Genomic DNA, 25,690 nt, shown 5'->3' on the forward strand with positions numbered 1-25,690 from the left:
CCGCGCGGAGGTGTTCCTCGACGCCACCCGATCGCCGCGGCATCCTTTCGATGGCCTAGCTGCGATCTCCGAAGAGATCTTCAAGGGTGGGGGGATGATTCCTTTCCACCCTTTTATTAGGTCGGTCCTGGATCACTTTGGGATCGCACCAATGCAGTTGACGCCAAACGCGTATGTCATTGCTGTTGCGATGTACATCGCGTGCCGCAAGAGCGGCTTAGGCGAGCTAACTGCTGTGGAGCTCGGCGTCGCGTATTTCCTAAAAAAGAGTAAGGACAAGGACTCTTATTACTTGTCCCAGTGACCTACCATCGCCGAAGGGATACATAGCTATCCCAGCAACGCGGGGGCTTATGAGACGAAGTTCTTCTTCTTCTGCTACGACGGCCACTACGCTTTCAGAAACCAAGTAAGTTCTTCTTCGCTAGATTCATTAATTATGCGCTTCCTTTTTCTAACAACCTGCATTCTTTTGCAGTTAACAAGACGACCAGCCAAGACCTACTCACCGACCCAGACAGGCTCGTGTCTTTTGGGGTCCTCCCCGAGGAAAGCTGGGGCGTGAGGAAGCTCGTGATGATCGCGAACTTACGAAAGTATGATTTTTTTAGTGACAACGCGTCTTTAGAGTCCCCAGAATGTAAGTTACACTGATTCCCTTCTGGTCGTAGAATAATTTTTGTTTAGTTACTAACTTACTTGCATGCAGCGACCATGCCTCTGAAAGAATCCGAGCAGCCCCGGCGAGCGCCATTTAACTTCCCTCGATCGAGGAGGGCCAGGGCAGCCAAAGCTGCTCCCCCCACAGTGGCGCAACTGGTGCTAACTGTCCTGCCTCCCCAGCCCCGTCCTGAGGAAGAAACGACTAGGACAGAACAGATCGCTCAGCCATCGCCTGCACGCCCGAGGCGGAAGACAATGGCTCAGCGGTCGAAGAAGAGGAAGCAGATTCAGGTCGACAAGTCAGAGACCGAATCTGAGGATGAACCCCTGAGGTCGCGACGGGACGTCGGAAGAAGGTCGGGCAAGGAACCTGCAGACGAGACGGTGGTTGTCGACAAGGCGAAGGACGCACCAGTGTTGGACGCGCTGGGGAACCTGCCTGAATACCTGCAGCTGATAGTCTACTCTCTATTTGAGTGTGGGCTATTGGAGTCATACGATCAGTTCGCCGATACGGGCGATGTTGACCTGATGACTACGTCGTTTCAGCATTTAAGCAAGGTAAACGAACTGTCCTTGAAGAATGTCTGCCATTTTCGTTTTAACTCTTTTTTGCTCGCAGGCTCTGCTCGCCATGAGAATGTCCCTGGAGAAGGCTCGGTTGGGAGCCGCGAAAAGGGTAAATGATCTGAAAGAGGAGATCGCGAAGCTCAAATAGAGCCTGGAGGACGTCGATGCGGAAAGAGCGCTATCTGCTGAGGTAGCGAATAGATACCTGAACCAAAAGTCGGTCGCTATGTGTACAGTCGACTTTCAAAAGACGGAGCTTGAGCGACGCGCTGAGGAAATAAAAGAGCTTCAGAGGACAACCGCTAGACTCTCCAAGGAGGTCGAAGAGAAGGACCAGGAGCTCCGAACGACCTTAATACGGGCTCAGCGAGCAGAACAAGAAAGGGAGGCCTCCGAAAAGGGAAGGCTGGATCTTGAGGCTGAACTCCAGGAGAGTCGGGGAAAAGTTGCTTCCCTGACTGAAGAAATGCGGATCCAGTCAGAGGAGGTCGAGGATAAGGCCGTCGACTGGGCGATCGGGTCCATCTATGCCCTGCGACCAAAGAACCCAGATCTGGATATGTCTGACCTCCCGACGGAGTGGCAGGAAGCCTTGCAAACTTTGGCGATGGAAGATGATTAAGCAGCAGCGATAGCTTGAGGATCCGACCAGGCAGGGGGCTCGGATTCTGCCCCAAAGAATCATCCCACCGACCAGGCATAATGCGATGAGACTGACTCTAGGAATTAATAGGGTCTAACAGTTTTTGTTGTACATAAATGGAATATATTTTGCTTTCAATTGCTGTTCGCTTGATCACACATGAGTGCAGTTTACAATTCAGTTTGTTTACATAGGCAATATTACACGCGAATTGTTACAAGCGAACAGAATAAATGTGAATTGTTGCAAGCGAACAGAATAATACTTTACAATAAAAAGGGAACTAACAAAATCAAGAACTAATTTACAATGAGAGCTGAGTTTGGGATTACTGATAGTATGGCTGGAGGTGTTCGGCATTCCAAGCTCGGGGTACTTTGGAATCGTTCAGCCTTTTGAGATGGTTAAGTCCCCGGTCTGATCACCTTGTTGATTAGGTACGGACCTTCCCAGTTGGGTCCTAGTACCCTCACACTTGGCTCCCTGGTTCCGAGGAGAAATTCTTTTAACACAAGGTCACCAACTTGGAAGTCTCTTTGCCTGACCTTTGAATCGAAGAACCTCTTCGCACATTGCTGGTAGGCTGCTATCCTTAGCGAAGCCTTGCTGCAGTGTTCTTCAATAAGATCTAGACTCGCTCTCATAAGTGCTTCGTTTTTAACCTCATCGTACGAGTCCCTCCGAAGAGAACCGGTTCCTACCTCCACAGGAATCATTTCTTCGCAGCCATAGGCTAGCGAAAAAGGTGTTTTTGAGGTGGAAGTTCTCGGAGTTGTCCTGTATGCCCATAGGACTTTGGGGAGATCGTCGACCCAATTTCCCTTGGCTGCCCCAAGTTTGGCCTTTAGAGTGTGCTTGATGGTCTTGTTGACAGCTTTAACTTGGCCATTTGCTTGCGATCTGGCGACTGAAGCAAATTTTTTATGGATGCCCAACTCGTCGCAGAAATGCTTGAACTCCTCGTTGTCGAACTGCTTTCCATTATCCGAAATAAGGGTGTGACGAATTCCGTAGCGACACACTATGTTCTTGAAAACGAAGTCTTTCAGCTTTCTGGTCGTGATCGCGGCCTGTGGTTCAGCTTCCACCCATTTTGTGAAATAGTCTACTGCGACCACGACATACTTAACTCCCCCTTTTCCGACTGGCATGGGACCGATAAGGTCGATCCCCCACATGGAAAATGGCCAGGGGCTAGACATCATTACCAGCTCGTGAGAGGGAGCTCGCAGAATGTTCGCAAACCGCTGACACTTGTCACACCTCTTGACAAAATTGTGGGTATCTTCTTGGATCCGGGGCCAATAATACCCTTGGCGAACAACCTTGTTCGTGAGAGATCTTGTGGCAGTGTGATTACCGCATATCCCTTCATGGATTTCTCTCATATATAATCTGCCTCTTCACTGGTTACATATCGAAGGAGAGGGGCACTGAATCCTCTCCTGTACAGCTGGTCCCCGATGAGTGTGTAATGAGCAGATCTTGTTCGCAGGACCCGTGCCTCGACCTTGTCGTCGGGCAAGATCCCATCCTTAAGATACCTGTAAATGGGCGTCATCTAGGAGTCTGATTGCGTTACATTCACATCCTGCTTGGTCGGGCTGATGCTCGGGGCCTCAATGAACCAAACAGAAACGCTATTAGGTGCCTCTGAGTCCAACGATGAGGCTATCTTTGCCAAGGCGTCCGCCACAGAGTTGCTATCTTTGGGGATCTGGGTGATCGTGAAATGCTTGAACGGCTTGAGCACGGCCTTAGCTTTTTTTAGATAACGGATCATGTTTTCTTCCTTAGCTTGGTATTCTCCTAGGATTTGGTTGACGACCAGCATAGAGTCGCTGTGGACGCTGATTGCGGTTGCGCCCATTTCTCTGGTCAATCGTAATCCGGCGAGCAGAGCTTCGTACTTAGCTTCGTTGTTGGTCGCCTTGAATCCGAACCGCAGAATGCCGTGAATGCGAGCCCCTTCGGGACTCAAGAGGAGGAGACCTGCTTCTGCCCTTTTCCTGGTCGATGATCCATCGACATAGAGGTTCTAGGTCGATAGGTTCTGAATGGTCTCTTGGATGACTTCACTGGGCTGTTGCTCTGACTCATTCGGGAGATAGGAGAATTCTGAAATGAAGTCAGCGACAGCTTGCCCTTTGATAGTCGACCTGGGTTTGTACTTCAGGTCGAACTAGCTTAATTCCATGGCCCATTTAAGCAGTTTACCCAAGGCTTCCAGCTTCTGGAAGACTTGCCTGAGGGGGTAATTAGTCATCACATGGATCGTATGGGCGTGGAAGTAAGGTCGCAGCTTTCTGGAAGCGATCAGCAGAGTATAGGCTAATCGTTCCATTTCTGGATACCGCATCTCGGCATCCGACAGGCGCTTGCTCGTGTAGTACACAGGCCATTGAACTTTTTCCTCTTCTCGAACTAGGGCTGCACTAACCGCAGATTGCGAGACGGACAGGTACAGGGGCAAAATCTCTTGCGGAAGAGGCTTAGAGAGTAGATGTGGCTTCCCGAGGTGTTCTTTTATACTCTAGAATGCCTGTTCGCATTCGGGAGTCCATTCGAATTTCTTATCAGCCTTCAGAACATTGAAAAATGGCAAGCAGCGATCTGTTAGCCTTGATATGAAACGACTAAGTGCTGTTATTCGCCCATTTAGGCTCATGACCTGTTTTTTGCTGGTCGGGCTCTCCATATCAAGCAGAGCTTGAATCTTCTCGGGGTTTATTTCTATCCCTCGCTGATTAACCATGTACCCCAGGAACTTTCCTGACGATACTCTAAATAAACACTTGAGAGGATTCAACTTTATTCTGTACAGCCGGAGGATGTCAAACATCTCAGCGAGATGTGCAATGTGTTCTGAGGCGACTTGAGATTTGACCAGCATGTCGTCCACATAGACCTCCATTGTTTTTCCGATCTGGTCGAAGAACATTCGGTTAACCAGCCGCTGGTAGGTTGCACTAGCATTCTTGAAGCCGAAAGGCATAACTTTGTAACAATACAACCCCCGATCTGTAATGAAGGACGTATGCTCCTCGTCTAGGCCATGCATCGGGATCTGATTGTATCCCGAGTATGCATCCATGAAACTTAGCAGCTCGTGCCCCAGGGTGGCATCCACGAGCTGGTCGATTCTTGGCAGAGGGAAGCTGTCTTTCGGGCAGGCCTTGTTAAGGTCGCTAAAATCAATACAGGTCCACCACTTTCCATTTGGCTTCTTTACCAGGACCAGGTTGGCAACCCAGGTCGGGTAGAGTGCCTCTCGGATGGACCCATTTCGGAGAAGGTTTTCCACTTCTGATTTTAATGCAGCATACCGCTCCGGATCCATTGCTCTTCTCTTTTGGCGAACTGGCTTGGCCTCGCTATCAACGTTTAACGCATGGTCAATAATGTCCGGGCTGATCCCGATCATATCTACATGCGACCATGTGAACACATCGATGTTTTCCCTGAGAAAGCCTGTCAGTTCGCTAGCGAGCTAGGGATTGAGATTTTGACTGACTTTTAACACCCTGCTCGGCTCTTTCGGGTCGACCAGCACTTCAGTCAGGTCCTCAACTGGCCTACTGGAGGGGCAATCTTAAATGCGAGAGTCTAGGTTGTCCTCGGTCGGGCCAGGTCGTGGATCGATCCTACTGATCGCCATGGCCTGCCTGTGATTACCGCGCGTGGTGCCCTTTCCTTTGTACGCCATCTGGATTGCTTTTACATAGCAATCACGCGATGCACGCTAAGACCCGCTGACTTCCCCGATCCCTATCAGGGTGGGGAACTTCATCTTCAGATGGTAAATTGAAGTGATCGCCTTGAACTGTCTTAGCAGAGGTCGCCCAAGGATCCCATTGAAGGTTGACGGGCAGTCTACCACTAAGAACTCAATTACCTTGGTCACTTCGTCAAGATCGCCCAGCGTGATTGGGAGTGAGATTGTTCCCTTGGGGAGTAGATGGTCTCCCGTGAATCCGTATAACGGGAATGAGGTAGGCTTCAGGTCGGCCTCGTCCAGGTTCATCCTTTCGAAAGTGGATGCGAACAGGATGTTCACAGCACTTTCGTTATCCACTAACATTCTCTGGGTGTTATAGCGCCCTATCAGGGGAGTGATTACAAGGGCGTCGTCGTGGGGATGGTGCAACCTGGCCGCATTCTGCTCGGAGAAGGAGATTTCCACCTCCCTGCGAACCTTTTGTGGTCGTCAATCCACGCTTATCACTCTAATGGGGTCGTGATGTGCTCGCGAGCATACCTTTCTTGGACACCTCGCGAATTTCCAGCGAAGTGCGGTCCCCCGAAAATCAAGTTGAGACTGAACACCCCTTTCTGATCGCGGTGCTTCTTATTCGGCTCCCCCCGATCTTTCTCTTTCGAGGGAGCAGAGTCATCGATGTATTCCTTGAAATGCCCCTTCTTGATAAGTTCTTCGATTGCTTGCTTTAGAGCTCGACACTCATCAGTATGGTGCCCATTGTCCCGATGATAGTGACAATACTTTTTATTATTTCTGGCTGTCGCAGGGGTTTTCATGGGTTCGGGCTCCTCGAGCAGACTGACTTCTTTGGATTTATCAAGAATGGCAGATACAGAGGCGTTCAGTGGAGTATATTGGGGCCTGTCGCGGTCACGACGAGGAACGGGAGCATAGGACTTTTTGCGCTCGTAGCGGGGTTTCTTCCCTTTTCGCTGATCGTCAATGTCTCCTTGACGATCAACTCTCCTACTTTCTCCCCGACCAGACATACTGCTCGAAGCGCCGTGAACGCGACGATGGAGTGTTGCCAATGAATTTTCTATACGGAGATACTTTTCTGCGAGGTTATAAAATCTGGTGAGGGAAACATCGTCCTCAGCCTGTAATTCTTTCCACAGATCGATTTGCGGGCGAACTCCAGCTATTATAAGTGTTCAGATGGACTCTTCGGGGGCATAAGCCACCTTGTTGAGTTCCCTGTGGAAACGATCGATATAAAATTGTAGGGATTCGTCCCTTTCTTGCCTTATGTTGCTGAGATAGCTCAGAGGCATCGAAAACTTTCGATTTGCTTGGAAATGCCGTAGGAACATTGTGCTCATCTAAGGCCACGAACTGATCGATCCCGATGGGAGCGACCTTAACCACCGTTTGGCATAAGAAGTTAGAGTCACGGCCAAACAACGGCATTTTGCAAGATCCGAAACCTGGTGGAGCTCCATCAGGTCGTTGGACTCATACAAATGATCTTGCGGGTCATGATTCCCATCAAACAGCCGCATGTCGTGCATTCTGAACCCCGGTGGGAGTGGAACAACTAACACTTCGGGAGAGAAGGGGGATGCAGAGACGACCTGGGCCTGCTCGTTTTGTCGCTCTCTCAGCCTGTCCAGAGCTCGCTGCAGCTCCTCAATTTGTGGTAACGGAGCCAGTTGGGGATTGCTTTCACCAATGCGAGTCCGGCCCTCGTGATTACGGTTCAGAAAAGTCCAGAGGTCGGACTCCTCTTCGCCTCGGCTAGCACTTTCAGCCGCTCTTGACACATGCTGGCTAGAGGCGTGTGAAGGCGATGGATGGTGCGGGGTATTTTCACGACCCTCGCGGTGGTATGAACTGCCCCGCGAGGTGTGGGAACCACCCGCATGATAGCGATCAGGATCGTTCTGCTGGCGGTGATAAGAATCGCCCCGCCCAGCACTTTTGCTTGGGTTCACCTGCGACGTGGCATGGGACAGCTCGGGATTTACTTTTTTGTCGAGTCTCAGCTTTGCTGGCACCCTGCTCGGGACACGGTTTGTGTTCGCTGGCTTTTTGGAGCTCGTAGGCTTGCTTTTTGCCACTTGCTTACCCTTACGTCTATGAGTTGCAGTGCTCGCGGCACGGGCTATTTTCCTTTGCCGCGCTTTCGTGCGACCTGCAGGCGTTTTTGGCGGTTGCATCGCCCCAGCTGTTCTAGATGGCACGCCTTGGTCCAAACGGTCCAGCCTTTGGTTGACCGTCTGGAGAGTATTGTCGAACCTCTCCAGGTAGCTTCTGATGGCGGGGTCAAGCTACGAAGCTGTTGGGATATCCACCGCAGCAATTTGTAGAGCTGGAGGTATTCTGGAAGAGGTATCCCCTTGGGTTAGGGGAACTCCCTCAGCGCGCTGGTTGGCTTACTCAGGTTCAGATTGGCGGGCCATTTGTTGCTGTAGGACCAATAGGTTAGAGATTCTCCTGATGAAGGATGAACACTAAATCGACCCCTCCTTCTAGCGCCAAACTGTTGATACGTGATTTTGACACCAACTAATCGACACGTGCGTAACGTTGTGTTGACCAAGAGACACACGTGATTATGGGTAGTACGTAGAGTAAATGCAATGATGAGAGCTTTTTAAAGTGGTTCGGATGCTAAGATAGCAAGTCCTACGTCTACTGATAGTTGTATTAGTATTGTGGGTCAGGTCGTAACAGCGGACTGACTTACAAATGATTAGGGAAAAGTAAATACAAAGGTACAAGAGAGAGAGAGAAAGCTAGTTCAGAGTGTAAAATGGTCGAATCCCCTCAATGAAGGGGTCTTCTTCTTTTTATAGTGAGATGAGTGCAAATAATCATCATTAAATCCATGGGTTGGTGTGAATGTCAGGACAAAATCTGGCTTTACGTCACATTGCCCACCTTCCAAGCCGATTTCACGCGATTTGGAGCAAGGAATGGACACGTGGGAGCTCCACAGCGTCTGGCAGGCCTGACGTGCACTTACCGTTCTGACGGGAGCAGGTCACGCTCCATCACGTGATTTCCCACGTCAGCCCTTGATTTCCCAGGCATAACACTTCCATTGATTCAGATAATAACCACTCGGTTGAAAAGTTTGATTGAATCATTCTTATAGAGACATCCTCGGAAGAAGAAAAGAAAGGCTTAGCAGGCAATTGCAAGTCGTCAATGCTCCCTTCTAACATTTCAATAACTTTTGTAATTGAGGGACGATCTGAAGGCTTCACTTGTATGCACCATAACCCAATTAGACAAAGTTTTTTTGCAATCACGACTTCATGCTCAGTGACATCTTGGAGCTCTAAATCTCCTCCAATATTTATTTGGTCATATACCCATGAGGGGAAGTATGCTTTGCCTGAACCAACTGCCTTCATATCAGAATTTCTTCTACCTCCAACCATTTCCAACAATACCATTCCTAAGCTATAAACATCTGACTTGCTAGAAACTGTTCCAAAATTCCTTGAAATCAATTCAGGAGCTATGTATCCTATTGTTCCTCTTGTAGCACTAACGGTCACAAAATCATTTGCCTTTGGATAAAATTTTGCAAGTCCAAAATCAAAGACTTATGGGATGAAATTTTGGTCCAACAAGATATTGTGTGGCTTAATGTCAAAATGAAGAATGCACACATCACATCCCCCATGCAGATACTCGATCCCACGAGCAGTTGCCAAGAGAAGATGTCTAAGCCCTTATAAACCACATGCCCACCCTTTTTTTCTCTTAATGTGAGATTCTAACATTCTCACACGCTTTGAGACCCAACGTCCATGTTGGCCTACTATGGATGGCTTCACTCTAGGTGGCCTACTTTCCCAGGTCGCCCCTTCTGGAACATAGGCTCGGGCAGGGTTTGACTTTGATACCATTTGATAAGAACCCACTTCCAAATTGATAAGAATTGGACTGAATAGTGGGCCTTTGATAGGAATTAGGTTAGGTAGTGGTTCTTTTGTGGGTTTGGGTAGAGCTCTCCTTGGAAAACTGGCTTGCCAAGGAGGGTGTCCAAACCCTTATAAACCACATGCCTACTCATTTTCCCTCTCAATGTGGGATCCTAACATAGTTATTTTATATTTTCAAACTAATGCAAGTAGATAGTCTAATTGTCACATTATCCACTTTAACCTGTAAGTTTAACTTTTTTTTTTTTTTTCCTTGTTTTAATTTTTACTCATCCAATCATAATATGCAATTTCAGTTTGTATACATATATTGTTTATGTAACTTGTGGTTCCTTATTGAATTTTCAGCTACCAGTTTCTCTCTCTCATGAATTATTGAGGCAAATAGCCATAGCCTTACCCCACTAACAATAGAAGCTGAAGAAGCATTGGCCTTTGACATATATCAGGCCAGCTTCATGTCTACAGAATATTTATATATTGGAAGTCTGTTTCTAGTCACTACACTTGTTTTGCTTCTCTTATGTGGCACATCAAACAAATAAGCACACGGGTTACGAAAATACATTTGATAATTGAACTTCTGCAGTTTACTTCCTTGGAATCTTGCATGCCCACACAAGAAAATAAGATAAAGTTGACAACTTGACATGAATTCTTTCCCAGCTAAAATGACGACAAGACTGTTGAAATTATTATTCATTTATTTGAGGCAATCATCAAATATCAGTAACAAATCTGTCAGAGATTAACTTCAATTGACATCTCAATATATTCTTCTTAAATTACAAACAAAAAAAAAAAATAATAATAATAATAATAATAATTTATACCATAAAAATGAATAACTTGTATCTTTTTGGAGTAGGGGATCCATAATTCCTTAAAAATGCCTTAATGTTATAAAAATTCTCCAGTTTTTTGTTAGAGTAACAAGAAAAATAACAAAAGGACAGAGCAGTGTTGTTGAAAATGCTATTGCATTGATTGTATTGAATTGAATTAAACTGTACATGATGCCATTGCTTTATACACGATACAAAATGAAATAAACCAGAAGATTCCTGTATAGCTAGCATAACAACTTCTGTACAGCTAGCATAACAAACTGTAAATTTACATAATGGTACAAGGACACCTCAGCTATGAATAAGACCAGTTGGTAATTTTCCTCAACAATAATCATGTGAGGCGTGTCCATCTGATATAGAATGTGGCTACATATCAACGTCTTTGAGGATGCCATGAGCTACTGCATTTGCATGAGATGAGTTGCTCGTGGCAACCAGTTCGCCACAAGCTTCTGCATTTACATGAGACAAGCTGCTCGTGGCAACCAGTTCGCCATGAGCTGCTGCGTTTGCATGAGACGAGCTGATGTTGGACTGCTCTAATACTTCGCCACGAGCTACTGCATTTGCATGAGACGAACTGCTCGTGGCAACCAGTTCACCACGAGCTGCTGCGTTTGCATGAGATGAGCTGATGTTGGACTGCTCTAATACCCCCCTGTAAGATGGAGAGTAGATATTAGCTACTCCTATCTTGGACAAATGTGAGAAGAGTAAATGAGAGGGCAAGGACTTGGTAAACATATCAGCAAGCTACAGTTGTGTAGTAACATGAGTAGTCTGAAGTGTGCCTTCTTGTATTTTATCCCTTATAAGATGACAATCCACTTCAATGTGTTTTGTCCGTTCATGAAACATCGGATTAGATGCGATATGCAAGGCGACTTGATTGTCACAAAATAGCTCAGCTGACTAAGGATGAGAAATGGCAAGATCAGTCAACAATTGCCGCAGCAAAGTGAGTTCAGTAGATGTAGAAGCCATGGCTCGGTATTCGGCCTCAGCAGAGGACCGAGATACCATAGTCTGTTTCTTTGACCTCCAAGAAATGAGAGAGTGGCCCAAGAAAACACAAAAACCAGTTAAAGACCTGCGAGTATCAGGACAGGATGCCTAGTCCGAATCAAAGTATCCAATGAGCTATAATGAAGAAGAAGCAGACAAGAGGATGCCTTGGCCAGGAGCATTCTTGAGATAACGTAGCACTTTATGAGCTGTAGCAAGATGAGTAGTGGTAGGGCAATCCATGTATTGACTCAAGACTTGAATGAGATATCTTATGTCAGGTCTGGTAAGAGTAAGATAAAGAAGTCTACCAATTAGCTGGCAGTAAGGGGTGGGATCAGACAAGAGGGTGCCAGATGCTTTAGATAATTTGTGGTTCTGATCCATGGGTATTTTGAGTGGTTTGGAAGCAAGATTACTAGTATCAGCCAAGATATCTAGTGTGTATTTTCTCTGGCAGAGATGAATTCCTGTTGGAGAACGAGCCACTTCAATGCCTAAGAAATACCTCAGGGAACCAAGATCTTTAATGCGAAAATGGGTGTTTAAAAAATTTCGGAGAATAGAGATGGAGGTAAGAGAGCTGCTAGCAATTACTATGTCATTGACATAGACAAGTAGTGCTGTAAAATCAGTGGCAGTGATACATGTAAAAAGGCTGTAATCAGCCTTGGATTGCTTGAAACCAAAACTGATCAAAGATTGAGAGAACTTATCATACCACTGCCGTGAGGCCTGCTTGAGGCCATAGAGACTTTTGAGCAATTTATAGACTTGTCCAGGTTGACCTTTAGTATATCCGGGGGGCTTCTTCATATAGATATCTTCATGTAAATATCCATGAAGAAATGCATTATTAACGTCAAACTGTTGTAAATGCCATCCTTTAAAGGTAGCTAAGGCAAGCAGTGTTCGGACTGTAACAATCTTTGCAACGGGGGAGAATGTTTCATGATAATTGACTCCCTTTTGCTGAGTAAAACCACGAGTAACTAAACGTGCTTTCTTTTGTTCAACTGTACCATTAGAATGGTATTTGGTTTTATACACAAATTTGCAATCAATTGGAGATTTTCCAGGAGGTAAATCTGTAAGGATCCAGGTCTTGTTTAGTTCTAGAGCAGCAAGATCAGCTTCCATTGCTTTGCACCAATCAAGGTCCTTGGCAGCTTGTTTAAAAGTTTATGGGTCTTGTTGTGAAGAAATGGTAGAAGAAAATAAAGCAAATAAAGGTGATAAACGTGTATAGGAAATCGAAGAGGACAGAGGAAAAGGAATACCTGAAGGAGCTAATGCCGTGTCCACGGATTGGTTGGATAAGAGTGAGCTGACTTGTTGACAATGAAAATCCTACAAATAGTTAGGAGCTGTTCGTGCACGGGTTGATCTGCGAAGGAAAGGTTGAATTGGTATGGCAGGAGAAGATAAGGAAGAGGAATCTGGTGGAGATGTATGTGCAGGAAATGGTGCTGTAGTAGTAAGGTTGGGATGGGGAAAGAAAGAGGAGAGGATATGGGTGAAAGAGGTGGGGAAAAAGGAGAGGATGAAGTTCGTGAAGGGACAGATTGCATGGGATAAAGAGATGGCAAAGGTAGGGGAAGGGAAGGAGACGTAGTGGTGGTTTGTTGATGAAATGGAAAAATGTGTTCATGGAATGTTACATCCCGAGAGAGGAAAACAGTCTTGGTTGAGATCAAGCAGTTTGTAACCTTTTATACCAAAAAGATAGCCAAGAAAAACACAATGACGACCTCTTGGATCAAATTTTTGGCGATTTTGGGAGAGGGTGGAAGTAAAGCAAAGGCACCCCAATATTCTCATGTGAGAGTATGTGGGAGGCCTTTTAAACAAGAGCTCAAAGGGTGTTTTATTTGAAAGTAATGGACTAGGAATGCGATTAATAATGTAAGCAGCTGTAAGTATGCAATCTGTCTAATACAGTAGAGGAATGTTGGACTGAATTTGTAAGGCTCGGGCAATATTTAATAAATGTTGTGTTTACACTCAACTTTTCCATTTTGTTGTGGAGTTTCCACACACGTTCGTTGATGAATAATGCCTCGGTTGTTGAAGAATTCAGTCATTTGAAATTCAAGACCATTATTACTACGAAGGATTTGAACGTTGGTATGAAATTGAGTGTTGACCAGATTACAAAAAGCCTTGATACATTTTCTGGTATCTGATTTAGCTTTAAGCAAATATATCCAAGTACTTCGAGAATAGTCATCAATGATTGTTAAAAAATATTTTGTGCCATCATATGCTGTGAGGGAATGGGGTCCCCATATATCACAGTGCATGAGTTCAAAAATGGCTTTACTTTGATGAGTACTATCAGGAAAAGATAGATGATGATGCTTTGCAAGAGGACAAACAAGACAGGGATTTTTATCAGAAACAGTAAAAACATGATTTTGAATACAAGGATCTTTGATTACATGAATTTTGGAAGTGGGAGTGTGACCCAATCTACAATGCCAGAGATTGGAAATTAGATTCACATCCTTGAAAATGGCTGAAACAGAAATATTTTTGTGTAATGAAATGGAAAAGTGGTCAAAAAGTGATGTATGAGGAACTTGAGCAGGAATCAGATTGTAAAGTCCAGCTTTCATCTCACCCATGCCAATCATGGTCCACGTCAAAAGGTCCTGAATAAAACAAAATTGTGAAAGAAAAAGAACACAACAAGAGAAAGAGTTGATTAGTTGTTTGACAGAAATCAAATTAAAGTGAAAAGAAGGCACACATGAAACATTGTGCAAAGTTAATTTTGGGTTGATATGGACTGTGCCGATATGGGAAACAGGCGCTGTTTGGCCATTGGGTAGCTTAACAATAAAGGAAACAGAAGAGGTTATTGAAGAAAAGAATGAGGTACTACAGATCATATGATCTATAGCGCCTGTGTCAATTAACCAAGGAGTATATGTGTGTGAGGAGGAGGAAATACCATTCATGGTGGCTGAGAAGGAACAATCTACCTGGACATTATTGACTGCATGCGTAGCAGTGGAGGCCTCCGTTGGTTGCACTAGAGCCAACAATTTCTGGTATTGATCCTTAGTAAAGGTCATCTTGATATCATAAATTTCTGCTCCAGGGTCGAGAGAGGACATGTTAGCATATGGGTTGTACTGCTTGGTTTTTCCATGAAGCTTGTGGCCTGGTGGATACCTGTGTAGTTTATAGCACTTTGCAGCTATATGTCTTGTCATATGACAGTGGGTGCAGGTTGGTGGTTGAGCATTGCCAGCTTTGAAACAAGCATCAAGAGTGTGGCCTTGAATCTTCCAATGGGTGCAAAATGGTTTGTCTCGTTTAGATGATTGGGAAGATTGAGGTAAGGATCTGTATGGTAAGTAAGGTCGGTTAGCAGCGAGCGTCATAGACTCAGTAGAAGGGAGATTAGGAACCATGAGATGTTGCAGTTCTTATTGTTGAACCATTGAAAAAAATTTGTTTATGGGTGGTAAGGGGTCCAAGATCATAATCTGATCACGAGTGGCATTGAATGAATCATTAAGGCCCATAAGAAATTGGATTACACAATCCCTTTGATATTGGTCAAGAAGAACAACCAGTTTGCCACAAGAGCAGTCAGGTAACGGATCATACATAAGGAGCTCATCCCATAGAGTCTTAAGTTTACCAAAATAAACAGAAACAGAATCATTGTCTTGAGTCAAACCTGTTAATGCCTTTTTAAGTTGAAAAATCCGGTGACCATTTGATTGAGTGAATCGTTCTTTAAGTTCCTTCCAGACTTGAGTAGCATCATCAACCAAAACAATGCTGGATTTGAGAGAGGGATTAATGGAGTTATGTAACCAGGAAACTACCAGATCGTTACAGCGCTCCCAGGCATCAAAGAGAGGATCAGAGGTTGATTTCGGTTTAGACAAGTTGCCATTAATAAAACCGAGTTTGTTTTTGGCACGAAGGGCCCTGCACATGGCTCTTGACCAAGTAGTATAGTTTTCGGAAGTGAGCAGGTCATGGAGTAAGGGAAGCGATGGATTATCTCCATGATCGAGTCTGTAAGGATTGATGGGATTGGAAAAGTCCAGGAAAAGGTTTGTGGAAGCATCATCATTTTTGGAAGCAGCATCATTGTTTTTTGAAGCAGCATCAGCCATTGAAAAAGAAGGTTTTACTCTGAACCTTGCTCTAATACCATGTCAGAGTAATAAGAAAAATAACAAAAGGACAGAGTAGTGTTGTTGAAAATGCTATTGCATTGATTGTATTGAATTGAATTAAACTGTACATGATGCCACTGCTTTATACACGATACAAAATGAAACAAACCAGAAGATTCCTGTACAACTAGCATAACAAACTGTAAATTTACATAATGGTACAAGGACACCTCAGCTATGAATAAGACTAGTTGGTAATTTTCCTCAACAATAATCATGTGAGGTGTGTCCATGTGATATAGAATGTGGCTGCATATCAACATCTTTGAGGATGCCACGAGCTGCTGCATTTGCATGAGATGAGCTGCTCGTGGCAACCAGTTCGCCACGAGCTGTTGCGTTTGCATGAGACGAGCTGATGTTGGACTGCTCTAATAGTTTTCTTCCACCAGAACACTCTGGAATTATACCATAAAAATGAAATTTTCTAAAGCAAAAGATTGTAAGTTTCAGTATGCCAATTCCAATTGCTGTTATGCCTGCAAATCAAAGAAAGGTGTTATCAAAACATAAAGATGGAAATGATCAGAATGATAAGTCATGGATTTTACCAATCTAGGTAACTTTAAGCTTCCTAATAAACTAGGAGTAGGGGCCAAACAATCAATATTCAATAAAATACTTGTTGGTTAGAGAGGTATATATATTATCAAGTCCTATGGCTAGCTTCAATCTCAAGTTTCCATTTCCTGCAATACAAGTTACAATTAAAATTCAGGCAGCTTATATAAATCAGTAATATATAGTTCTAGCCATTACATTTTTTTTTACTAGTAAACCACAACTGAAAGATGGACATCTTGCTCTGAATCTCTCTTCTTCTTGGGCCAAGGATAGAGGTAAAAGATGACAGATAACAATGGACACAACAAAATAAGAGACATTTTGGGTAAGCCCGGTAATTACATTGAAAAAAGAATAAAAAATAGAAGGAGAGGGAACTGTCCTGCATGCTTTTGCCATGGACAAGTCCAAGGCGAAGCCAACAAAAAGACGCCGAAGACCAAAAGTATGTATAATCCTCTACATAAAGGCCCAATCAAAAACAGGCCTTAGCAGAAAACAAAAACAAATTATCTGTACAAGGCTACATAGCCCAAAAAAGAAACTCTGCATAACCCAAACGGCGGCCCATGCATCTGCACATCCTGCCCATACAATCAGCCCACCTCCCATTCTACATACCTCAACAAACACAAACCTGCTCACCGTAAAATTATGAAAATCATCCAGCAATCCACACAGCATTTTCAAAAAAATCATCAACATAAAAAAGGATTATCAGGCTCTATGATCTTTCATAACGATGCAGTCTCTAGGGAGTTCCCATTCATCCACAACTGTACGCACTCATATTATCTTTAAATTTTAAGAATCGAGTTGGAGTCTTACATCCCAAAAAATCTGAATTTCCAGGTTATCACTACTCCTTTTGTTTTTGAAAAGACGAAAATTGCGCTCTTGCAAGTAAAATACACAACAAAGATAACCTAAAGGGAATAATCCCATCCAGGGAACCTTGTGGGTGCCAGTTGTCGAACCACAATGAAGTACCTTGCCCGTCCCCTATAGCAGTCCCAGCACCAGCTAGCGTCCAAGGGCACTTGAATATTCCAGAAATTCCTCCCACTCAGCCTATATGTATAGACCCATTTGACCCATAAAGAGTCTCTACCCGACACAATATTCCAGAGAAGTAATACTTCTAAAATTGAGACTTATAGTTATAGGGAAATCTTTGTATCACTTACAGAATCGAGTCATCCCTGTTATTGGCAAAACGCGCCAGTTAGACTTGGAAATTGGAGAGGAATTAGACTTGCATAAACAGACTTGATTTATCAATCGTTCGGCCAAGAAATCATAGCGAATTTTACAGGTACGTTTATTTTTAGGATGTCTTCTAGCTGTCTTCTTCTAGTTATTTGACAAATCTTAAGGCCATAAAGAAACAAAAAGTTTTAATTCTCTTAAGGTAAGAACAAATACAAGAAAAAAAATCTAAAAACTTATTTTCTTTTTCATGAAAGTCCACGATAGTAACAGCTGACATTCTTTCTCCCTTCATTCTACTTTTTTACAACCCTTTTCTCTTGGTCTATTCAGTTATTTGAATCTTACCAGTGCTGCATCAATTGTATATGTAATATGCAACGTTCAAAATAATGTAAAAGGATTTTCAGTGAGAGCTGAGTAAGAAGGTTTGGAGCATGACTATTGATTTTAGGCTGTTTCTTCGGAAATCAGAAGCTACTTATGTTCAGTCTGCTAAAACCTTTTGATGGTTGAAAATAAAATCTTACCAATTCAAAAATTGCAGCCACTTAATAATCATTTAGCAAATCAGATAAAGCTTGTTATTATATATTGGAGTTTTCATTGCCCTGTAGCTCCTATAAGTAGCGGCAAATATGAAGTGAATGAGATAAATTTGACATGCTTTACTCCCAGCCTAACTTATGACAGATTGTTGAAATTATCATTTCAGGCAAGCATCAAATACTGATAAGCTACATCCATCACAAAATAAATATAACTGTCCATGTTTAACAGAGTGGATATAATACGCTCTAGACCACTCAGTACATATTTACTTTTAAGCTTAGATGCAAGTATTTTTCACTTAAAACGTGTCTATTGAGATAAGTGAACCCTAGTTATTACAAAAAAATTATGGTCTTGAGGGAAATTTCCAAAAACTTCTTTTTGCTTAAATCTCATTATATTCATAAAATATCATTGAAGAGTAAAAACATGAACATATGGAAAAATTAAAAAATCAAAAACAAATTTTAGTAACTGAGGGATTTATTTAGTTCTACATGCACTTATTCTATATACTAATTTAGATATACTTAGTATACTTGTTATAATTATAATAAGATAACTTTATAGTAATAACATGGATAAATATTAAATCGAGGTACCCATTTTATGACAATTCTCAACAACTTAACACTATTTATATGCCGTTAGTGGATTTAGTATTTCCGGCAATGGTAAGACTTACTATATCTTCATGTTTTAAAAAAAAAAAAAAAAAAAAAAAAAAAAAAAAAAAAAAAAAAAAAAAAAAAAAATTGTAAATCCCTGGTGGTCATATCTCAATACCATTTCCACCCTCATGCTATTACAGAAAAAAAAATTGAGTATTTTTATTCTTCAAAAACTATGAGATCCCATTTAGATGATGAATTCAAGTTTTCTTCTTCGACTAATTGGACACGTCTGGACAAGGGTCTAAAAGAAATACCAGAAATTGTTGGCTGTAATTTCAGCTAAATACACAAGATTCACAAAGTAAAAGAGAGCGAAAGAGTTGCTCAAAACTGAAATTTTCTTTACAAGAAAGATTTGCTTAATGAAATGCCACTTCATGGTACCAGGCCTTTGTGTTGCTGGAGTCTTGTGGTACCATAAATATGAAGCCCAGGCCCAAAACTAGAATAAACCATTAGTGGATGGAATTTTTATATGTTTACTTCCAAGTTTTGGTTATTCCTTGTAAACAAGCAGTAGGGAGATATTAGTGGTTTCCGAATTTTAACCCTAAGGGGTTGGCCTACTGATCAAGAAGGTTTACTTCATTTCTTGAGTTCTTAGATTCAAATTTTGAGACCATCTTACCTGATCTTTTGGGTTTATAGGGTGTTCAATGGATCTTGAGGATTAGTTGAGGTACGAGCAAATTAACAAAGAAATCTCGATTACCCAAAAAAAAAAAAAAAAGAGAGATATTTGTAGATTTGTTTGGAATATCTATTTGCTTTGTTGCAGTGTTGCTATAAGTGGGACTCTCATTTGTTAATTTTCACTCCTTACGTGCTACAAATGTCGAATGGAATATGCCACCAACAATATAGATTTTAAAAATGAAAAGAAACATTTAAGGTGAATGATGCATTTGGTTGTTGTTCAAGCTATAGCTCATATAATATAATAATCTGCAAAATAATATTATGATATAGTGGATTCATCGCAGGAGATTGGACACAAAAATTCCAATTATTGAGGATCAAATATCATATTGAATAAACTAAAACAGAAAGTTCTAACCATTAAAATATATTAACTTGTTCTGCACTTATTTCAAATGCCCTCATGATTACAAGAACTAGAAGATCTTATTTATACTTGGCCAATTTGGACGAGAATATTCTTACAATTCCCTTTAATATATCAATTTGCATCCATTTCATCCTCTGAAGAAACGAAGGGCTTTGGGGGAATCTCCAAGCTCTGTAAATCACCTTCAAGCATTTGTATTACCATTGGCATAGAAGGCCTCTCTGTTGGATTCCATTGAATGCACCAAAGTGCCACAATTGCAAGCTTCTTGGCTATTTCCTCGTCTCCACCTTCCTCAATCTCTAAGCAAAGCTCTTCTCCATGGCTCATTGTGTTGTATATCCACTCAGGAAAATAAACTTGGCTTGCATTTTCGATGTTAAAGTCAAAATTCTCTCGACATCCAACCATTTCTAGTAACATCATCCCAAAGCTAAATACATCAGACTTGTAAGACACCTCTCCAAAGTGTCTAGAAAAAAGCTCTGGAGCAATATAGCCCGTCGTTCCTCGAGCAGTTGTCACTGATATAATACTCTTTTCCTTTGAGCATAGCTTGGCCAGCCCAAAATCTGAAATTTTTGGCTGAAAATTATGGTCTAGTAATATATTGTGAGGCTTGATGTCAAAATGAAGGATTCTTTGGTCGCATCCTTGATGCAGGTACTCTATTCCATGTGCAACACCAATTGCAATGTTCAGCATCTTCTCCCAACTCAATAGTCGATGATTTGAGTTGTTTATTTTTGAGAAGATGAGCTTCTCAAGAGATCCATTGGGCATGAACTCATAAATAAGAGCATGTCGTGCCCCTTCTGAGAAAAATCCTAGAAGGTGAACAATGTTAAAATGATGTATCCTACCTATTGTCGCCACTTCATTGATGAACTCTTCACCATTTGTCTTTGAATGTTTCAGCATTTTAACAGCAACTGGAATTCCATTAGAGAGTTTACCTTTGAAAACACTTCCAAAACCTCTTTGGCCAAGTCTGTACTTAAACTTACTGGTTATTTTCTTAAGGTCACGGAATGTATATCTGGTTGGATTGACAGCCTTGTAGTCTCGAAGGAACTTCTCCACTTTCAATTGGGTTTGTTTTTCATTTCTAGATTTCCTGTATTTGTAAATTAGAATTACCACGAATGCGAATGCAAGGAAGAGAATTCCTCCAATAATTCCAAGTATTAATCCATTACCTTGAAAGTCTGCATCTCAAAAGGAAAACGGTTAGGCTAAGCGCTCAATGCTTTGCTTCGCAGAGGAATAAACTTTTGTGTTGCTACCATTCAAATTGAAAATTGATAGAAGTTCTAATTTTCAGAACTCATCAATATTTTCCTAAAAGTATCTAATTTAATGTCACAAGCCAGCAAATTAACACCCTGAAATGATCAATAAAGTTCAATTCATTTGGGTAATGCTCGACAGTATAAGGAATTCTTTTAGGTGAATAAAAAGGAATGACACACAGACAGGGGATGTAATTAGCCTTTACCCATTATCTAGAGAAAGAAAGAAAACATTGCAAATCATGAATTACAAATCCGAAAGCAAGAGCATGAATTATATGTGCAAATGGATAAAAGGTCAATGAAGCTTCTTAAAAAAGAAATTAATTTGAGGAATCGCTTGTGACATTCATTAGTGTTCAGAACTTGATAAAGAAATAAAAAAAATGCTTAATGGTAACTTACGTTTTTGTTTGACACAAATTGTTGAATTACTTGTGGTGTTGAACCCACAGTAATTCCTTGATTTTTCGCAGTGATAGCATCCAGCAAGGGCTTTCCATTCCATGACGATAGTTCTTGATGACAAGGCCTTCAGGACAAAGTCCTTGAAATGCAGCCGATTCTGCTTAACCGGAACTCTTAACTGTTTGATTTACAATGCAATTTGAAGGCAGATTATCCATTAACTCGGTGGCAGATATTGCGTAAACAAAATCACTTTCATTTCTGTTACAATCAATCTCTCCAACAACATACTGTGAATCTTCGATCATTTTAGAGCAGTACACGATAGTGTAATCCGAAGTATTGAAGTTGGAAAGAAAGAATTTGAAGTTTGAGAGGTTAGCACAGTGAAGATTTTGCAGTGAGCGTGGTGTCTCGTGCACATCCATAAAGGAAATAGTGCTGTGAAGATAGTCAATTTTTTGAACATAGTAATCGCCGGTGAAAGGAAGTTTTAGCTGAGTCTTGTTATTGAAGCATGACAATTCAAACCCTTCAAGGCCACAAGACCTTGACTGATTATTTCTGAGTCTGAAGGGAAATCTAATGGTTGGTTCCGTTTGGGAGCATCTTGTTGGTTTACAGAACTCATATTTATTTTGATCAGTGTTTCCACCTGAAGAATATTTGGCTCCTGAGAAAGGTAAAAGGAGGAAGAGGATTGTATACACCCCAAGGATCATGGTGAAAGAGAAAGAACTTGGAACAGAGAAGTAGAGTTTGGGAGATGATTTTTAATAAATAAGGGCCAAAATGGGAGACTCAACAAGTAAGGGTGACTGTATTAAGAAATAAGATTTTAGAGATGAAACTGTATACATTTATATTAATATTTTTTGTAGGACCCAAGGGGCCTTAAGCCTTATGAATGGCTACATCTAGTCTTTGTATGCTATAGAACATGCCAAGAAATTATGGACAAGATTAGATAGGGATGTGTGTGAACTGAGATTGTGGACAAAAACATGCAAATGGGAAGTGGGATAAGATTCAACTTGGAGTTCTGTAAGATTCAAAGCATGTTTTATATAATTTTAGTATCAGTCTTAATTGCATATATATATTTAATTATAAATAACCCACATGGTGAAGAACACAAATGTGAATTTTATTTATTCCATACATTCCATTGGAAAAACTATACATCACAATCATTATTATACAAGCATTATTCCTCAATTGATTCAGATATTTGCAGCTCTGATGAAGAATCTGATTCAATTACTCTCATCGAGTTCTGTTGAGAGGAAGAAAAAAAAGGCTTAGGAGGCAATTGCAAGTTGTCAATACTTCCTTCTAGCATTTCCACAACTTTACTCATTGAGGGTCGATCTACTGGCTTCATTTGAATGCACCATAACCCAATTATACACAGTTTTCTTGCTATGACATCGTCAATTTCAGTGAAATTCAGGAGTTCTAAATCTTCTCCATCTTTTATCCTATCATATACCCATGACGGGAAGTATGCTTTACTTGATCGAGCTGCTCTCATATCAGAATTCCTTCTTCCTCCAGCCATTTCCAATATCAACATCCCAAAGCTATAAATATCTGACTTACAAGAAATAACTCCGAAATTCCTTGAAATTAATTCCGGAGCTATGTAACCTATCGTTCCTCTTTCTTTACTAATGGACAAAAAATCATTTTCCTTTGGATAAAATTTTGCGAGGCCAAAATCTGCGATTTTTGGAGTGAAATGGTGGTCTAACAGGATATTTTGAGGCTTAATGTCAAAATGCAGAATGCACACATCGCAACCTTCATGTAGATACTCAATTCCACGAGCTATACTTAAAGCAATCTCATGAAGTTTCTCCCAAGTTAATGATACACCTCTACTTTTCTTCAAGAAGATATGATTATCAAGTGATCCATTAGGCATATACTCATAAACAAGAGCACGTTTAGATTCCTCGGAACAGAATCCCAACAACCGTACAACATTAACATGGTGAATTCTACCAATTGTGGAAACTTCATTGATGAACTCTTCAGCACTGAACTTAGAGTTTTCGAGTACCTTGACAGCAATGAATCTACCGGTATGAAGTTGCCCTTTATAAACTGATCCGCAGCCACCTTGGCCTAGCTTGTCTCTGAAGTGGTTTGTCATGGCAGTTATCTGAACGTAAGAGTACCTTTTCGGCATCCAAGTTTGCTGATTGTGCAAGAAATTCTCTACCGCGTCAGCTTTCTTCCAGATTTTTCTATATTTGTGAATAACATACAGACATAGAGCTAGTGGAAAAATGATAAATCTGAAACCAAGAGCAACCACTGGCCAAGTAAAGAGAAAGTTAAATGAAAAATATTGCCAAGGCAATAAAAACATAAATTAATTCCAGCTAGAAATTCATATACCTAGGATCCTGTCGGATAAGTCGGGTTTGAGGAGTGTTTTAGGATTATAAGAATGTCGCAGCAATGATAGGAAATCAATATTTTCAGCGGAATTATCTGCATAAGAGGAGGACATGAAAATAAAAAATAAATTTCTTCATGATACACAAAAATTCTTAAAATAAAACAATAAATTATATTTTAAAAAAGACAAAGCTTACTTTCGAAGTTTTGGCACGAAAAAGAAAGCAGTCAGCTGACCATTTAAGACCGAAACCTGACTGCAGAAACCTCCGGATGGTTTCATAAGAAGGATATGTTTCATTCCTATAATGAGACCGGTTTTGAAATGGAACCACTGAAATTAGCAAGCATGACACTGGGATATCAGATATAAATTCACCTTGATAAGTAACATAAACTTGTGAGCCATCTCCACTCAAACAAGGAACTCTTACATAAGCCAGATCGCTGATATTAAGCGAGCACCTCAAAAATCTGGCAGACAGAAGGTCTTTCCTGTGGGCAAGATTGTCAACATAACGATAATCTATAAAATTTATATCCGGAGGAAAATTCTGTGCTGACAGAGATTTGTACGGAAGGGAACAGCTGCCCTCGGCTAAGTTAATATCAACAACACTGATAATCTGTTCATCATATGAGATTCTCTTGACATAGTACTTTGCTGAATTGATTTCCAGGATAGTTTTGTTGCTCTGCAAGACAGTTCAAAGTAAGGACTACCACATCTTGCTGGGTCGCCCTTTACGCGAAAAGGGTAGCTTATGTTTTTGATGTTTCCACATGAAGGAGAACAGATTTCTTGACCTTCTCTTGATTGTATTTCAGCGATGAATAGAAAGATCCACAGGGAAAGCACAAGATTTGAGAAAGTTGATGATTCTTCCGTCCTCATGGTTCCTGCTTTTCAGGATATAGCCGGATACTATGAATGATAGGTGCACAACAGCACAAGCTCTCTTTTTAACAAACTCCTTATCTTATGATTCTCGCAAAAGTATTATTTGATACGAGAGATGTGACAAACTCCATGTTTTACAAATCTAGCTTTTAGGTTTCACATTAATTATCTTTATGAGTGGCGGAGCCAGCATTGGCCCACGAGCCTGGGCTATCACCAAAATTTAATAAAAAAAAAAAAAAAAAAAAAAGACCATAATTTTTATAAAATTATAATTACACCCTAAATAGTTCTATATTTTTTAAATTATTCCTCCAAGTCCAATAATCATGTCCAAAAACAAAATAAACAAGATAGTTAGGTTATAAATAAATAAGGTTCATGTTATAGAAATTTCATTTAACTCATTGCATGTAAAAGAAATTGTGGTTTCGATGTAGGTCAAATCACTTATTATCTTAAGAATTCTATTCTACATGATTTTTACTTTAGTTTACCTTTAGGAAATTAGGATTTTTGTTGGGTTTTTTATCACAGTTAATTCATTTCTTTCATTTGACTTTTTAACAATGTTGACAATGATGGATTTCAAAACATTAAAACGAGTAAAAAGCAATTGTAATTACAATGAATTAAAAATTAATTTTTTAAAAATATTTATCATTATGTTGAAAATTATAGATTATATTATTTTTTTGAAAATCTACCCCTCCTCACTTGAATTCCCAACTTCTCTCCTCTTGCCTCCTATCCTTTGTGTGCTTAAGTTAGACAGACAAGAGGAGATTAGGTTCTCGGTCTATTAAGCTTGTGTTTTTGTTCCTATCCCAAGGCTTGTCCTGAGATAAGATGGTTGGTTTTTTTATGACACCTCTGTACATTCTTTCTCTCTTGTAATGATACTACTTATTTATCAAAAAAAAAAACTCCTTATCTCATCTTACGGTTCTATATTCAATAGGTGCCAATACAAATACAATATTACCGTTTCCTTTTTCTATATTCTTTGTAACCTT

General features: G+C 41.2%; 2 protein-coding genes across 2 annotated transcripts; both read right to left on the minus strand.

The window, feature by feature from the left end:
• Positions 1-19,612: 19,612 nt before the first annotated feature.
• LOC116129793 (rust resistance kinase Lr10-like) lies at positions 19,613-21,464 on the minus strand. Its single transcript, XM_031415527.1, has 2 exons — positions 21,362-21,464; positions 19,613-20,872 (listed from the first exon to the last, which is right to left on the minus strand). The coding sequence occupies exons 1-2, from the start codon at positions 21,462-21,464 to the stop codon at positions 19,776-19,778; spliced, it is 1,200 nt and encodes a 399-aa protein (XP_031271387.1). The 3' UTR covers positions 19,613-19,775.
• Positions 21,465-21,525: 61 nt separating this feature from the next.
• On the minus strand, positions 21,526-22,086 carry LOC116129794 (rust resistance kinase Lr10-like). Its single transcript, XM_031415528.1, has one exon. It carries the CDS (start codon positions 22,084-22,086, stop codon positions 21,526-21,528), a length of 561 nt encoding a protein of 186 aa, XP_031271388.1.
• Between the last annotated feature and the right edge of the window lie 3,604 nt (positions 22,087-25,690).

This window comes from Pistacia vera, unplaced genomic scaffold, assembly GCF_008641045.1.
Source record: "Pistacia vera cultivar Batoury unplaced genomic scaffold, PisVer_v2 Contig214, whole genome shotgun sequence".
In the NCBI taxonomy this organism is placed as follows: domain Eukaryota; kingdom Viridiplantae; phylum Streptophyta; class Magnoliopsida; order Sapindales; family Anacardiaceae; genus Pistacia; species Pistacia vera.

What these genes read in the sequence shown, in the direction of transcription:
- LOC116129793 (XM_031415527.1), bottom strand. Translation starts at nt 21,464, where the DNA reads ATGGAATGGAAAGCCCTTGCTGGATGCTATCACTGCGAAAAATCAAGG. An exon ending in AATTTGTGTCAAACAAAAAC is followed by an intron (nt 20,873 to 21,361) that starts GTAAGTTACCAT and finishes TTTGAGATGCAG; the next exon opens with ACTTTCAAGGTAATGGATTA.
- LOC116129794 (XM_031415528.1), bottom strand. Translation starts at nt 22,086, where the DNA reads ATGATCCTTGGGGTGTATACAATCCTCTTCCTCCTTTTACCTTTCTCA.